This window comes from Lampris incognitus, chromosome 20, assembly GCF_029633865.1.
Source record: "Lampris incognitus isolate fLamInc1 chromosome 20, fLamInc1.hap2, whole genome shotgun sequence".
Taxonomy (NCBI): Eukaryota; Metazoa; Chordata; class Actinopteri; order Lampriformes; family Lampridae; genus Lampris; species Lampris incognitus.
This window is the reverse complement of record NC_079230.1, coordinates 6,175,766-6,191,466: the sequence shown is the minus strand read 5'-3', so window position 1 is coordinate 6,191,466 and position 15,701 is coordinate 6,175,766. Positions and strand designations below refer to the sequence as shown.

The following is a 15,701-nucleotide window of genomic DNA, read 5'->3' as shown; positions in this document are numbered from 1 at the left end:
GTGGAAGATGTCTTCAGGTCATAACGGCAGTGAAGGCGGATGAAGGCTGCAACAGAGGGTGGTCCCCGATCATCTTGATTCTCCATGCCATTGAACTCTGGCCACCTCCTGCCAAGGACCGTGTGGTGGCTGCAGGAGCATCAGCCACTCCACATAAAAACCTGTCACGCACAGGCGTCCCCCCATTATGTGGCTCCAGGATCGGCCTCTACGCCCACCTGAGGACGGTCACACTCGACCCCGAGTGACCGCCGATGATGACGATGATGACTTACGACTTTACAAATAAACTTGACTTGATGTTGTAGTGCCTGTTGGTAAAAGTCTTCTATTAGAAGACATTTCTGTAGTCATATCTGCTTGTTGGACCACAGCAACTTCACTTCATCAAACTCATCCCTACGACTAGTGTGTCTGAAGTGGGGTTGTTGTGAAGCGTCTAGTGTGTTGGGGTACTGTTCTGTGCCCGTCATGTCTCACTCTCAACTTTCACCGCTGGCCAGCAGAAATGCGAACGGAGAGCCGAGCAAATAAGTCTCTCCCTGCCAGTACATAGCCTCTGCAACAGCAAGCCCTATGTAGCACCTCCTCGTGGTGACATACGGTAAGTGGGTACACCTTGGACCCTGGCTGAACTACAAGGGACTCAGAGGAGGTCTGGCCCCTAGATGTGCGGTAGGCAGGCCCACCGGTGCGTGGATATTCCCTGATGCTCAAGAACCAGCCCCCAGCTATGGGTTAAATAGCGCCGCTACCTGGTGGATACCTCAGGAGAGGAACAGGCTACGGGAGTACACCCCTACAGAAAATCACCGTCCACAGAGTCCTGCTGCTTCTCCCTCTCGTAGCCCCCCCTTCACATCCACCCCTGTATGTTGTGTTACGTTTACCTGTTGTCTTGTTTCACCCCCTTTATTGTAAAGCCACTTTGAGTGTTAGAAAAGCGCTATATAAGTTTGATTTATTATCATTACTGTTACTGAGTTATTCATTTAGCATTAGGTTGCCATGGTGACATCACTATTCTCTATGCGCTGTACATTTTGTCTGAGAAACAAAAGTGGCGACCGTTGACAGCCCCTACCCGACGCCGACTACTGAAATGAGCAACTATAGCAGAATTTGACTGCGGTTTCGTGGCTCTCAGTGCACTTAACATAGAATAACAACACCACAACACAACAACCTTCAGATATATAGGTTTTATGTGGTTTTTGAACGTTTTTGTGGTTTGTCTTCTGTTCTGTCATTTAAGATTTACACGTATCATATACGTAAAAAAATCAAATATACTTTTTAAGCAAATCATAATCTTAAGCCGAGTTTCAGCTTACACTTCAGGCTGAATTTGGGTTTGAACACACACACATACACATGCATACACGTACACAAACACACACACACAAACAAAATTAGGGATTCTTGTTGAGCCGGGCCTAAACTTTGCTCTCTGTTAGGGAGTTTCCAGGAAAACACACACACACACACAGACACACACACACACACATCGGTCTTGCCCAGACAGACCGTCTTCCTGACAGCCAGGCAAAACCAAACAATGCCACCACCACCAGGACACCGTGACAGGTCGCCACGGCAACAGGATTCTGTTTGGCATTGTTTGTTGTTGAGAAACAACAGCGTGTCAGTTACAGAGATGACTCGCACCCGAGGCGGCCGAGATATGGATTTGCTGCAGGGACTGACTCAGCTCTACGGCAGAAATGTCATGGGAAAGCGAGCGGAGCTGTCAGTCGCTCTCGCATGGGACGAGGTCATGTGGCCATTGTAAAACAGAGTGACCCGGCTGATAAAGTAGAACCTTATCAGTCCTAGGCAAACAACTCACTCGTTAAATCTAGTGTTTCGAACACTTCTGCTCTGACTGTGAAGACCATGTGGTTCAGCCGATTCAGGACGACGTGAAAGGCAGAACAGCCATGACCTCCGCTAGACTACCAGCATGCCGTGCTGGCCGGGCCTGCTCAGCCCCGCCGCCCAAGTAGAACAATTCACCTGCTGTACTTAACATACCAAATGCAAAAGTCAGCTGCGCTAATCTGCTCGTTCCCTCGTCACTCAGCACCTGATTTAATTAGATTTTCTCCGTTCCCGTAACTCGCACGCTGCAGCGGCATCGCCGTCTCTCTCACGGCACTTCCCGAAAACCTTGTCTATCACCCTGCGTTTTCCCCTTCCCTCTCCTCTGCCCTCTATACCTTCCTCTCTCGCTCTCTCTCTCTCTCTTTCTGCTCTAGTGGGGCTGGGCCGCCCTGCTCTGCTCCGTTCCGTCCCCGTAGGCGAGGGGAGAATTCCGGCAGGGGTGGGGGCTTTCCCCAGGAAGAACGGGAGCTTTGTTCCCCGAGGGATCGGGCCATAGGCTGACAGACAGTCTGGCAACCTCTGCTCAGGGGAGAGAGGGAGGGAGGGAGGGAGGGGGGCGGGGTGGTGGTGGTGGGGTGGGAGGGTAGGCTGGGATCATAGCGCACGAGATGTCAACTCACGGCTGAAACAAGAGTTTGCCCTGCAGGGCGACCGGGATTCTCGTCTCGGTTTCGCAAGCTGTTGCGTCACGTAGAAAATGGACAATGTCAGGGAGTTGAAAAGCAAGTAACCACAACTAACCAACGACCTGACTTTGATCGAATGGGTGTCTGATTTAGAGCGGGGCCATAATTCCATATTAATGCTCTCGTCTTTCAGCGGTACTGTATCGGAATCAGCAATCAGGAACGCTTATTTTTCATTTCAGTTCATGCACTTGCATACATGAAATAAAACGAAATATTGTTTCCCCAGCCCACAGCAGTGCAACACAAAGACAAAAACATATGTCCAAACTGCAACAACGCACATATCCAGACTACAAAAAAAGAACTACAAAAACACATATATCCAACATATCCAAAAAACAAAAACAAAAAAACTCTGTCCAAGAGATCGAATGCCAGGATGACTGTCGGACCTGCCGGTCTGCATGGGCTAGCAGTTAGCTTAGCCTGCCCCGCTTCCGTGTCCTGTTAGACCAACCTCAGTGTTTCCTCCCCATGGGGCAGCTCCAGGCAGGACCGTGGTCCCTGGGCCCACCAGACGCAGCAGACCAGGCTTCCCAAGCTGATCAAACGCCAGCTCTCCCAGCCAGATACCTTCGACACACCTCCCCGCACTCCACACGACCACATCAAAAACACAGCCAAGGGTAGGCGAGGCCGCCAGCAGACCGCCCTCGGCGTTATCGGAACTGCCGGTCTGCATGGGCTAGCAGTTAGCTTAGCCTGCCCCGCTTCAGCATCCTGTCAGACCACCCTCGGTGTTACCTCTTCAGGCGCAGCTCCAGGCAGGGCCGTGGTCCCTGGGCCCACAGGATGCAGCAAACCAGGCTCTCCCAGCTGATCCAGCGCCAGCTCTCCCAGCCATCAAACCAAGACTCAAACTTAGACGCAGACAAGGACAAAGACACTGCATGGACGGAACTGGGTGAGGCCGCAGCAAATGTAAGTTCGCGCCGCCATCTTCCCACACCGGAAGTGGAATGAAGATTGGATTGTCATAATTTCGCAGTCTAAATGAATGATAATGAGAATGTATTTACTGAACTTTCTCAGAAAATTTGGTTTGAAACAGTTTTAAGAGAGTATTCTTAGAAAAGCAGTTTGGGTTTGATACTGTAAAGAACCTCAGATGTATTCTTAATCATGGCATTTTTGCCTCTGTTAGCAGACTTCATGAAATGGGTAACATGTCAAAAAATGCCCACAAATATCAGATCCTCCATATCAGCCTGTACGGTCATGTACTTCATGCCTAGACACTGCTGGCTGACGTGGTGGCGCCGGCCTGGCGGCCTGTCCAGGGTGTCTCCCAGTGACTGCTGGGATAGGCTCCAGCATCCCCATGACCCCGAGAGCAGGATAAGCGGTTTGGATAATGAACGGATGGATGGCCTGTGCGATCGATCTCACATAGGGCGGTGAAAAAGGAGGTGACATAAGTGACAGGCTTCATCTTCCTACACGAAATCGAGAGATATATTCGCATAGTCAACGCATCAGAACATATCTGAACAGAGGGTAACCACCCTGAAAGGCCCAAAACACGCTACCACCACCACGCCCACACAACAGAACGCCATAAAGCTGGCATCCACATTGAAGCTGTCAGAGGTGGTTTATAAATGATTGCTTGTGTAAATTAGCTAGTACCAGGTAAAATGACTGCGGGGTCCTGAAAACGGTCACTTATTAACAGAAGCTAGCCACCAGAACTCTCTCGCGTTGAAGTTTAACCTCCATTAGCGTTGTTTCCATAGAAACACGGACTTCCTGTTGACAGGCCGACCCCTGAAGGTCTGAGGTCACAGTCGCGGTGGGAGGTGTGCTGGACTTTCCCGAACCTCCAGAAAGGTGAGGCTGCACACAGTCCGTCGGAGATGGGGGCCATGTGTATATTCTACTGTGCAAAAGCAAGCCCGTCCTCCTCATCGACTTAACTGTCCCGGAGGTTTGACAGAGAGAGGGGCAAGAATGTGCGGTGAGAATAAATCGATATGTTAAATGATGTGAGCAAACACGCTATCTCAACTTGTTCTAAATAGTTAGGGAACGCTTCTTTCCCCCCCTTTACACCCAAGTTTCCGTATCCTTATCACCACGCTATAGCTTGCAAGCTGATACAGATTTGTGGTGTGTTTTTTTTTTACTAACTGGCAATCAGAACTGTCTTGTGATCTGCGACGAAAAGAGGCCAAGCTGAGCGAGTGGGAATGAGGTTTCAGACTGAAAAATAAAGAAAAGATTTCTCTCTGGCTGAGCTCTGGAAACCTTTCCACTTCCTGTGCACTGTGACCTTCCAGTGTGTATGCCTTTTCCTTTTCTCCTCCTCCCCTGAAGCTCTGTTGTTTTGCCCGTTCACTCATCCTGCTCTGTACAAACACACACATGCACACACACACACACACACACACACACACACACACACACACACACACACAGTATTTTCTTCAGCTTAGACAAGCTGAAAGAAGAAGAAGAAGAAGAAGAAGAAGAAGAAGAAGAAGAAGAAGAAGAAGAAGGTGAGAATGAGAGCTGGTGTGTGAACATGGCGGGCATACACTGAATGCAGATCGATCTACATCTGCAGGTCTCGGGTTTGAGCACCCACAGCCCCCAGTGGTGTGTGTTAGTGAGCTTATGTGTGTGTGTGTGTGTGTGTGTATCTCTTGCCGGATGCTGCCCACTCTTCAATCCAATCAGAACCAGGGATCTGTGGATGCAGCCTGGCAGCTTTTCCAAAGTGAAGAAAGGGAACAGCACAGCGGGGGAGGCTGGCTAAGCTATATGCTAAGTTAAGATACAGCCCCCCCCCCCTCTCTCTTATCACATGCTAGCACACACAGCCCACAGCAACGCAGCTGAACTCTCCCCTCGGTGACCTCCTCGGGAGTCTCTGCCGGGGCACCGAAGCGCTCCTCCGACATGCCCGTCAGCACACCGGCACTAATGATGCAACCGGGTTTCTGGATGGACGCTTCCTGACGAGGCACTTTTTTGCAAATGTGCCTTTGTGGTTAAGCCTTTTATTTATTCAAAAAAAAAAAAAAAAAAAAACTTTTGCGTGTGCTTAAACGTGCTTGGGACGGCGACGCCCATCTAGAAGTTTCTCTTTGCCGGAGTGGTTTACGAAATTCAAACAGGAATGTAACCAAATGAGCCATGATAAGAGGCTCAGTGACCACTCATTTAATAAACGTCAAAAAGAAATATTGTTCTTTTTTTTTTCTGGGGGGGATTTTCCCCATTTTCTCCCCGGTTGTATCCGGCCCGGCCTCTGCTCCACCCCCCTCTGCCGATCTGGGGAGGGCTGCAGACTATCACATGCCTCCTCCCATACATGTGGAGTCGCCAGCCGCTTCTTTTCACCTGACAGTGAGGAGTTTCACCAGGGGGATGCAGCGTGTGGGAGGATCATACCATTCTCCCCAGCCCCCCCCCCCCCAACAGGCGCCCCGACCGACCAGAGGAGGCGCTAGTGCAGCGACCAGGACACATACCCACAACCGGCTTCCCGCCCGCCAATTGTGTCCGTAGGGATGCCCGGCCATGCCGGCCTGGAGGTAACGCAGGGATTCGAACCAGCGATCCCCTTGGAATACACTGCAGCGCCACCCGGACGCCAAGGAATGTTCCAAATAAACTCAGCAGATGATTCCTCCACCCGTCCACTGAGACACAGCAGCAGTTAACCCAACATTCAGGAGTCACACGGCAAACACTCACGCTACAGTGAAGTGCTTTATTTATACCTTCTCATTTACTCTCGGTTGCTAACGGACTCTCTCGCCAGTCGCCACTTTACACATCAGACTGTAGGCTTCGACACCTCCAGCGGCAGGTGAGCTTTAGGGGATCTTTATTTTTTTATTTGTTTTGCTTCGGCGCAAAATAACACGCCGCGGCTCAAAACACCACCTTGGAAGAGGAGCAGCCATGTTCACAAAGGAGGTAATAGAGGGAAATTACTGTGATTATCAAGTTCTATGCGTGCCGTAAAGCAACCCGTGTATTTTGCAGGAGGTTTGATGCCCGGTGGCACACAGAGACAACAACGAAAACACAGCTCTGATATAACCAGGTGTGTCTGTGTGTGTGTGTGTGTGTGTTGTCATGCTCCCGCAGCAACACAACGCATCCAGCATGGACGCCATGCTGGATGTCAAGATAAATACCCAGTTGAGATGTTCATGCCTTACATAGGTCAGTATGTCTGTTAAGAAACTAACTGACACCAAAATTGACATTTTACCAAATTTAACACCATTTTTCAAACAATCTAAAATGGCCTCCGTCCAACGGCTGTAAACACTGCAACGCCTCGGTGGTGGTCGCGGTGCGTCCGTAACGGCGTCTGTACCCCGCCAGACATGTTGGACATAATCACAAGTCAAGTTTGCACTATTTAGCTGCGCCGGAGGGCGCTAGTGTGTTTCTAGGGCAGAACAACGAACTTCACGAAGGAAATGACGCGACCAACGCACGTCACACATACTGACATGACGTGCAAATTACGAGCGGTCATTTTGACCACTCGTGGTCGTCTAAGGTAGATCTTATCGTAACTTTTTTTTCCTGCAATTGATCTGAAACTCTTTTTAATGCAAATATAGGCAAATTTATTTATTTATTTAGTATTTTCCTCTCTCGTCTCCCTGCCTGCCATCCAGTGACTGCTGGGATAGGCTCCGGCACCCCGCGACCCTGACAGCAGGATAAGCGGTTTCGATAATGGATGGATGGATGGATGTACTTGGCCGATTACCCCGCTCTTCCGAGCCGTCCCGGTCTCTGCTCCACCCCCCTCCGCCGATCCGGGGAGGGCTGCAGACTACCACATGCCTCCTCCCATACAGGTGGAGTCACCAGCCGCTTCTTTTCACCTGACAGTGAGGAGTTTCACCAGGGGGGGGGGCATAGCGCGCGGGAGGATCACGTTATACCCTCCAGTTCCCCCTCCCCCCTGAACAGGCGCCCCGACCGACCAGAGGAGGCGCTAATGCAGCAACCAGGACACATACCCGCATCCGGCTTCCCACCCCCAGACACGGCCAACTGTGTCCCAAGGGATGCCCAACCAAGCCGGAGGTAACAAGGAGATTCGAACCGCTGATCCCCGTGTTGCTAGGCAACGGAATAGACCGCTATGCTACCCGGACGCCCCAAATATATGCAATTTTAGGAGCATTCGGGGAGTGGCGGGTCTGTCTTTTTTTTTTCCCAACAAAGTTATTAAACTTTGAAAATCCAAAAGGGTCAAGGTGACCGACCGCCTTGGTGGTTCTAGTTTAACGATGACACGTTCAACCAAAATCCCTCAACACCGCCGTCGCCTGGAGCTGCAAAAGCAAGATAACGCAGCAAGCCGAACCAAATGCAGCCACATGTTTAGACTTCAAAGTTTCAACTGAGGCATCATTTCCTTTACATAGCACCACCCTCGCCATCACCGGCTGGGCCGAAAATGTTTAAACTGCCCTTATACCCCCACCCCCACCGCCCAACTGGGTAACAGCGAAATTCTCGGGAACGAGTGTGTGTACACGGTGCACAGTGATAGCGGAAGACGATGGCACCACATGCACACACAGTGACAAAGACACACACATACAGTCACAAACACACACACACACAGAGTCACAAAAACACACACAAAACACAGGGGATGTTTTGAGTGCGCTGCAGTGAGAGGCGCTGGGGGCCCTGAATGAAAACATGCTGGTAGAGGGATGTATCAGATGTTTGTCTACCGTGGAAAAAAAAAGAAGACATGTTGATTCAAGATCTAACTGTGGCTTCTTCCTGAAAAAGGCCTATGAGTTCCAACCCTAACCGATGCTTAGCTTGGCACTCTCCCCACCATTTCTAACTAAAGCCTCTGCAGCGTTGCATGGCGGCAGGCAGCGCCTATATAGCCGTTTCGGGACATGCAGAGACTTTCTGCAGATAACCCACACCATTAAAACCGTCAACAACTGGACGCATAAAGGCCGACTTATGTTATTGATGCAAATGTACATCGAGAACGACATAAATGGTATCGCGTATAAATAGGCAAGAAAAGCATGCAAAAGAGGTCCCTCTCGTGTGTGTGTGTGTGTGTGTGTGTGTTTCTGTATTTACTCTCAGAGGAATTCCAGTTATGGCCTCTGGCTTCTGTCCAAGGCCTTCCTCTCTCTCTATGTGCACTTTCTTCAATGATCCTGTTTAATCAGCATCTTCCATGTGGGCCAGAGCGCTCCACTGGTCAGTAACTTGCAACAGTAGCCGTTTCTCATTACAAAAACCCTCTCAGGAGCACGGCCGCGTACCTCAATCCATCACTTTACCCGATGGCCTGCATAATTCAAGATCTATTTACCGTGGTAATGTGCCGACAACTGGGTGCTGCAGTGAACTTTATAGCTTTGATTTGCCCGGCGCGGTAGCATATATGCATAAGAAATGTTCTTTTCACTCTTCAACTTGTTTTATGTTCGACTTCCTTCGCCTTGCCCATTTCTCACCGATACATCCCTAACTAACCCCGTGTCGAATCTACCAGCACTACAGTCACACCATAGCGCTGTAATGTATAGAAAATGTGTTTCAAAACCAAACCCCTCCCCGTTCCACCCATGTGCCTTCTCACATCTCTCTCTAACAACAGGATATTGCTCAGTGACACAACGGGGCTATAACTGCATGGAGACAAGTAGAGGCAGGCCAGGGACAAAGATTCAAAGAATTAAAAAAAACAAAACAAAACAAAACAAACCCCCCCCCAAAACAACAAAAAAAACCAGGGGGAGGACGGAGAGAGATAACATCTCCCAGCACAGACAGACAAGAGCGATTGTGTTCGCTTGCCTTGCTCAAAATAAAAACTCTATATAAAAAGCACAGCGTCTCCTTGCGCAACAGCAGGTGTTTTCTAGCTTTCAGCGGCGACCTCGGTGACTCGCCAGAACCTAAACCTGAGGTGAAGGTATCCAGAAAGCCAGAGAGTGAATGGGTGCAGAAGGGTGGTGCTGTGGAGGGGGGGGGGGGGGGGACTGATGAAAAGTAGTGCCATTACATGGTAAATGGCAGGTGGTACTGACTTAGGCACCAACTAAGTCTGTATCTTAGGCATCTACTCAACCACAAAACCTAGAATCTGAAAGACGGCACCATATAGAGGGATCAAGGTAAAGGGGGATGTTGAGAATATCGAGATTCTTTCACTTCACACCAGCCTTGAAACCGGAGTGGTGCTCATATAGTGGTTGCACTATGCCTGTCTTCTCAGAGGCCTAATATGAAATTTTGTGGGTTCATTCATTCTCACTCAAACAAACAGCAACCTTGATGTTTTTGCCATTATGTAGGAAAGTACAGGAGTAGACTATCTAAAAATGGCATCACACTGTGTGGTGGTCAGGGTTCGGTGTAAAAAGACAAGATGAGTGGAAGCCAGTGAAAAACAACAAACTTTGGACAGCAACAGATTACAGCCACACCATTGACAGGGATTATCTGCCGCGTCACAGGAATGATAATAACAGTTGGGAAGGGTTAGCCGAGTGTGAGTTTGGGTGGCTGAGTGTTTTGACTAGCGAACAACAGCATTACGGTTGGGAAAAGAACACGTTATAGTTCAAAGGGGACAAAATGATTTATCAGCAATACATCTCTGTGCAATGTGACTTTAACAACAAGGTCCAGTGTGTGTCTAGAGGTAGGGCCCTAACCACTGTTACAAACCCCAATTTCCAAAATCTGAGATGAAATGCTCAGTCTTCCTATTCTGTCTGAGCTGTGGGTGCATTTTGTGACTTGCCCTTGCTTTTACGGCCTTGGTGTCACATGACAACAATGCAATTTAGTACAATCCAAAAAGATGTCCTGTCATAATACTAATCTTATTGCCCAGGCTTGTGATGGCCTCAAACTGAAAATGTGACTTAAACTCTGAACAAAGATCGAGTTGTTATACCTCCCTCAGACAAATGCTTGGCTGGGCTGATTTTTCATATGCTGTCAATCAAAAAGAAATAACTAAATTTGCTCAAAAATGAGATGTTTGACTTGATAATGGTCAAGAAATTGGAGAATATATTCCCATTATGGGGAACTTCAGTTGCCTTTCTTCGGGACATTTTTTCTTTCCACCAGTTGGTTGCTTGTAGTAGCTATAACTGTGCCAGTACACCGTGTTCCTTTACGGCTAACTGGCATTTTCTCGAAGTGAGCACCCTGCAGATATGTCTAACTGGGCATAGGTTAGGTTGACAAATGACTTGGTACTCTCTGAGCTGCTTGGGAATTTCCAGAAATTTAGCAAAGACACTGCCTGCTGCCAATAGTTAACGGCCTCTTATGGAGGTATTTACAACCTGGTTATAAACCTGCACCAACAGGAGCAAGGACTTACTGTTGTTGGACTTAAGATCCCGGTGGATGACGGGGACGATGGCCTCGTTGTGAAGATACAGCATCCCTCTGGCTATCTGCACGGCCCAGTTGACTAGGACATGTGGCGGGATACGTCGGCCCGCCAGCGCCCGGCTCAGCGGCCCACCGGAGGCATACTCCATAATGAGGCACAAGTTGGGCTCCTTTAGGCAGACCCCTTTGAGGGCGATGATGTTGGGGTGGGTGAGCATGGCAAACAGGCGGGCCTCCTGCCGCACGTTCTGGGCCGTCGCGCTGATGTCCTCATCGGGATCCTGACGGGCGGCCTTCACGGCCACAAGCTCACCTCTCCAGGTACCGCGATACACTTTCCCGAACCCCCCGACCCCGATAACCTCCTCCAGGCTCAGTTCCCTGAAATCCACAGCCTCGGGTTCAAACTCGCCCACCACAGCTGGGCCCAGTTCCCCAACCACCCCGCTGCCCGGCAGTTTCCCATATCCACTCGGCTTGAAGGACCCATAGTTTGAGGGAAAGATTCCCACCTTGTTGTTGACCTTACCCGCCCACCAGCCCTCGTCCCCAGATATCTCGGAGTCCAACGAGAGGACTTCGACCAGGTCACCTTTGCGCAAGGTGAGCTCATCTTTACCAGATGCCTCGTAATCGAATAACGCCGTCCACACTGGGTTGGTGAAGTTCCCTTTTTGCGATTGCTCCAAATTCTTCCAGTTCGACAGCGGGCCGCGGCTGAATATGTTCTTCAGCGGCTCCATGGAGCCTGGAGCAGTTGTTTTGGTTGGATTGGATTCTGTAGACCAAGGGTGTGAAAATAAAGTACAGAAGAGTACTTTACTGCGCCTCTCTCCCTTTCCTGCCTTTCTTGTTGGTTCATCAGGGACCAGCGAAACGTACTAGACCAACAAGTGAGCCACGAGAGAGGATTCAGAGAGAACCGAAGTGTCTCGCGAAGTAGCTCTCATTCATGGTCCACTCTGAAAGCGCGGGTCTCTATTGGAAATAGCCATAGCCCGCACAGGAATCACGAACAAGACCGCCTGCGTCGAGTACTTTAAAGCTCAGAAGCGCAGAATTCTTTCCACTCGACCTTTCTCGTCTTATCTGATGGTGGTGTGCGGTTTCCCGACACAACGCTAGAGCATAATATCATTTCTACATGCCCATACTTAGGGGGGGCAGGTAAGTCACCTCATTATCGGCAAACAAGCGATCCCTTATTTCCCAATCCGAACGGGGCAGGTGCCCGATCTGGCGAAGGGAAACGCGAAATTCCCGATCACTTAGAGGAACGCCGGCGCGACTCTCAGCGAAGGCTCCGGTTCCATCTAGCTGTCCATTTGGAGTTTTCAGTATTTTTAGCCATTAAGTGCGGGGGACCGCCGCCGCCGCCGCAAAGCAGGAAGCGCCGAGAAGCGGAGAAGAATGGCAGGAAAAGGAGCGTTCAAGTCCAGCGACTCTCCGCGATTCTGCGCAAGTTTCCACGGGAGCCGCGCGGGCCGCTTCTCAGCCCCGCGAATCAAACGACGGCGCGTCGCTCGGCGCCCGCGGCGCGCTCTCCGCAAGTCCCGGTATTTACCGCAAGCGCGTCCATGCCGTTCAAGCCTCCCTCCGGTGACCGCTGACGTCAACGAGAAACTTTCGTCGTCGCCGTCGTCGTCGTTGTTGTTGTTGTTGTTGTTGTTGTTGTCACCGAGCTCGCAACAGGAAGCGCGGTCCAAACTTGTCCGGTCTTAACTCTCCGGGAGGAGGGGAGGGAGGGGAGGACGAACCGCCAAACAACACCCGCCGTTTCCCTCGCGCACAGCGTCCGACTGGCAATTACCATCAATTACTCACGACTGTCGAAACGCAAAGAGAGAGAAGAAGAAGAAGAAGAAGAAGAAGAAAAGAGGGCGCAGTGATTCCATCGTACGCCTCCTGTTATAGCTCCTACTCCTCTTCCTCGGCGCCTTCTCCAGCCGTCGGAGACCTCGACCGTGCCTGCCGTCGGTGCGGAGGGTGGGTGGGGTTTGGGCCGCTGCTCGCCTCTCAACCGGAAGAGAGTCGGATGACGGACCGACGCGGCTCGCGCTCTGCCGGGGAGAGGAGGGGGGGGCCGTCCGTTCTCACGTCCACAGGTGGAAAGAAGGGAACGTCGCTAAGCGACTAGAACGACGAAGACTATTAGTAGCGCTTCCGGTCAAGTAGGGGCCGTTTACCTTACCCCCCCCCCAAAGAGAACTAGCGCCCACAACCGAGCATCGCGTGAAATCTGCCTTAAAAACAAAAAAGAGAAGAAGAAGAAGTGCGGGACTGCGCCATTCTACAAGTATACTTTATAAAGGCTCTGTAAGGGGGCGTTATTTGCCTTGTTATTGTCCACAACTCCGCTATTACATTATAAACCCGGTAATAAGATAGCGTAACGCGTTAATAAAGATACTAGTGGGCTTGCTAGGTCGGCAGCCCACTTTTATGACGACAGACATTCTGTCGGAAACCATGTGACCAGCGGGGACCGCCGGAGCCCGCATGCTCAGAGAGCGGCGTTGCAACAGCGCAAACTGGAAATGTGCCGAAGTGAACACGTCACGCTGCTTTTGTTACCGTGTTTAAGTTGAGGGTTGAGGTAAGGCGGTGGGTCATCTCAGGGCTTGGGTAGTGGTCAGCGGTTTGGCTAGCTGTCCGACCACGTGGTTTCCGAGAGAATGTCTGTGGAGACTGGCTTCTATGAAATAACTCCTATAAATCCTTTATGACGTGCGTCTTACTGTAAAGTCCATAACTTTCATACTCAAATGACATCTCGCTTATTCAATATACTGCTTATAACAGGGGTCCCCCCGAGCATTTTCAAACCATCACCCACCTGTGCACATACTTTTTAGCTCGAGGCCCGGCGAATATGTTGTGCAGCAAAAAAAGCAGTACATTCTCATTAACTGTCAAAAGCAAGACGATAAAACATCCTCTCTGTATTGGTCATTAATGCAATATTCTCCCTTTTTTGTCTGCAGTCGTGGCCTACTGGTGATCAAATGAAACAGGTGGCACGTCAGCCATTGCTTTAGTGATATTATGGAGCACAACTAAATAATTGCATTGTTGTCACTGACTCAAAAAATAATCTCTCTTTCTTATTTTGTCTCTCTTTTATCTTTCTTATCTATCTATCTATTATTATCCCCTTCAACAACAGGGGGGGGGGAGCAGGAGCTTCTCAAACAAGGATGAAATTAAAGGGGTCTGGTGTGTACACGAATGAACATCTCACCAAGAAAAATGTAGACATTGCAAGGAGAGCAGGCATGCTGCAGAGACGGAGCAAGATCCAGGGGACATGGAGAACAGCAGGCTGCAAAATAGTCTTTAAGCTGAATGGCTCAACATAAATGAACTGGACAAGTCTGATGAAATGAAAGCTGGGAGAGCAGTCACAACACAAGGGCACAGAATGAAAACATGAAGATCAACATAACAAGGTAACTGGACTCACTAAACACACCCATGTCAAGCTCGGACAGATGTCCCCTCATCCACAGTGTATGAAAAAAATGGTGAAAACTTACAACACGTTACACACATACAAGAACACATACAGACGTCGTGAAGACTACACAGAAGACCAGTTCAAAAGACATGTAGAAATGGATGGAGCAATAGCAATAATTCACTTCAATAGCAGGAGCCTTAGTTCAAACCTGTCAAAGATCAATCACTGCTTAAGAAATTCAAAGAAATTGCAATAACTGATCAATAACCAATCTCGTCCGATCTCGAGAGCTAAGCAGGTTCGGGCCTGGTTAATACTTGGATGGAAGACCGCCTGGTAATACCAGGTGCTGTAAGCTTTCCTGTGATGGACTGGCGGCCTGTCCAGGGTGTCTCCCCGCCTGCCGCCCTGACTGCTGGGATAGGCTCCAGCATCCCTGAGAGCAGGATAAACGGTTTGGATGATGGATGATGGATGGATGCCATAACTGACACTTGACTTAGTGAAGAACAGACAGACATGATGAAGATTGAGGGATACGAAATGTTTTACATTAACAGGGTACAAAAGGTGGTGGGGGGGGGTTGCACTATACATCGATGAAAATGACACATGTCAATCTGTCAGGAATATGTTATTTGTCTTGGACAATATCATGGAATGCATTACAGCAGAAGTGGAGATGGAGGAATCAGAAAATATTTTAACAAGTTGCGTATACAGACAAGCTGGATCTTGAATTGGCACATTTAGGGAAAAGCTGCTGGAACTGTATAACAATATGAATCATAAGAAAATGGTCTTTGTGGGGATTTCAATATTGATCTGCTAAACCCACAAGAACACAATACAACCACAGAATTCACTAACTCAGTGCAGTACCAGCTTACATCCCTCAATCACAACTAACTACACTATCTGATAATTTATTTACTAATATTATAGGTAAGGAAGTAGCAAGTGGATTTTATTTGTTCTTATAAAGTTCTTGTAAAGCATCCTTGGGTTCCTTGAAAGGCACTATACAAAACTAAGTTGTTGTTGTTAATAAACGGCACAAGTGATCATCTGCCAGTCTCTGCAGTCATGCAGAGCTGTACTAGGCCCAAGAAGGACTCTAAAACAGTCAAAACAATTACATACAAGTCAAAAGATGTTATCGACTCCTTTACACAAGGCCAAAGGAAACAAGACAGGAATCATGTCTACGTGTGGAGGATGTAGGTGTAGCCTTTTTTTTGGATATACTTTATTAATCCCTGTAGGAAATTCTTCTCTGCATT

At 49.2% G+C, this 15,701-nt stretch overlaps 1 protein-coding gene across 1 annotated transcript in view; it reads right to left on the bottom strand.

The window, feature by feature from the left end:
- Positions 1–12,909, bottom strand: part of LOC130130373 (mitogen-activated protein kinase kinase kinase 11) — a 47,666-nt gene extending 34,757 nt beyond the window's left edge. The window contains 1 exon segment of the mRNA XM_056300063.1: positions 10,945–12,909. Within this exon segment, the coding sequence (XP_056156038.1) occupies positions 10,945–11,701 (757 nt within the window). The 5' untranslated portion in view covers positions 11,702–12,909.
- Positions 12,910–15,701: the final 2,792 nt, after the last annotated feature.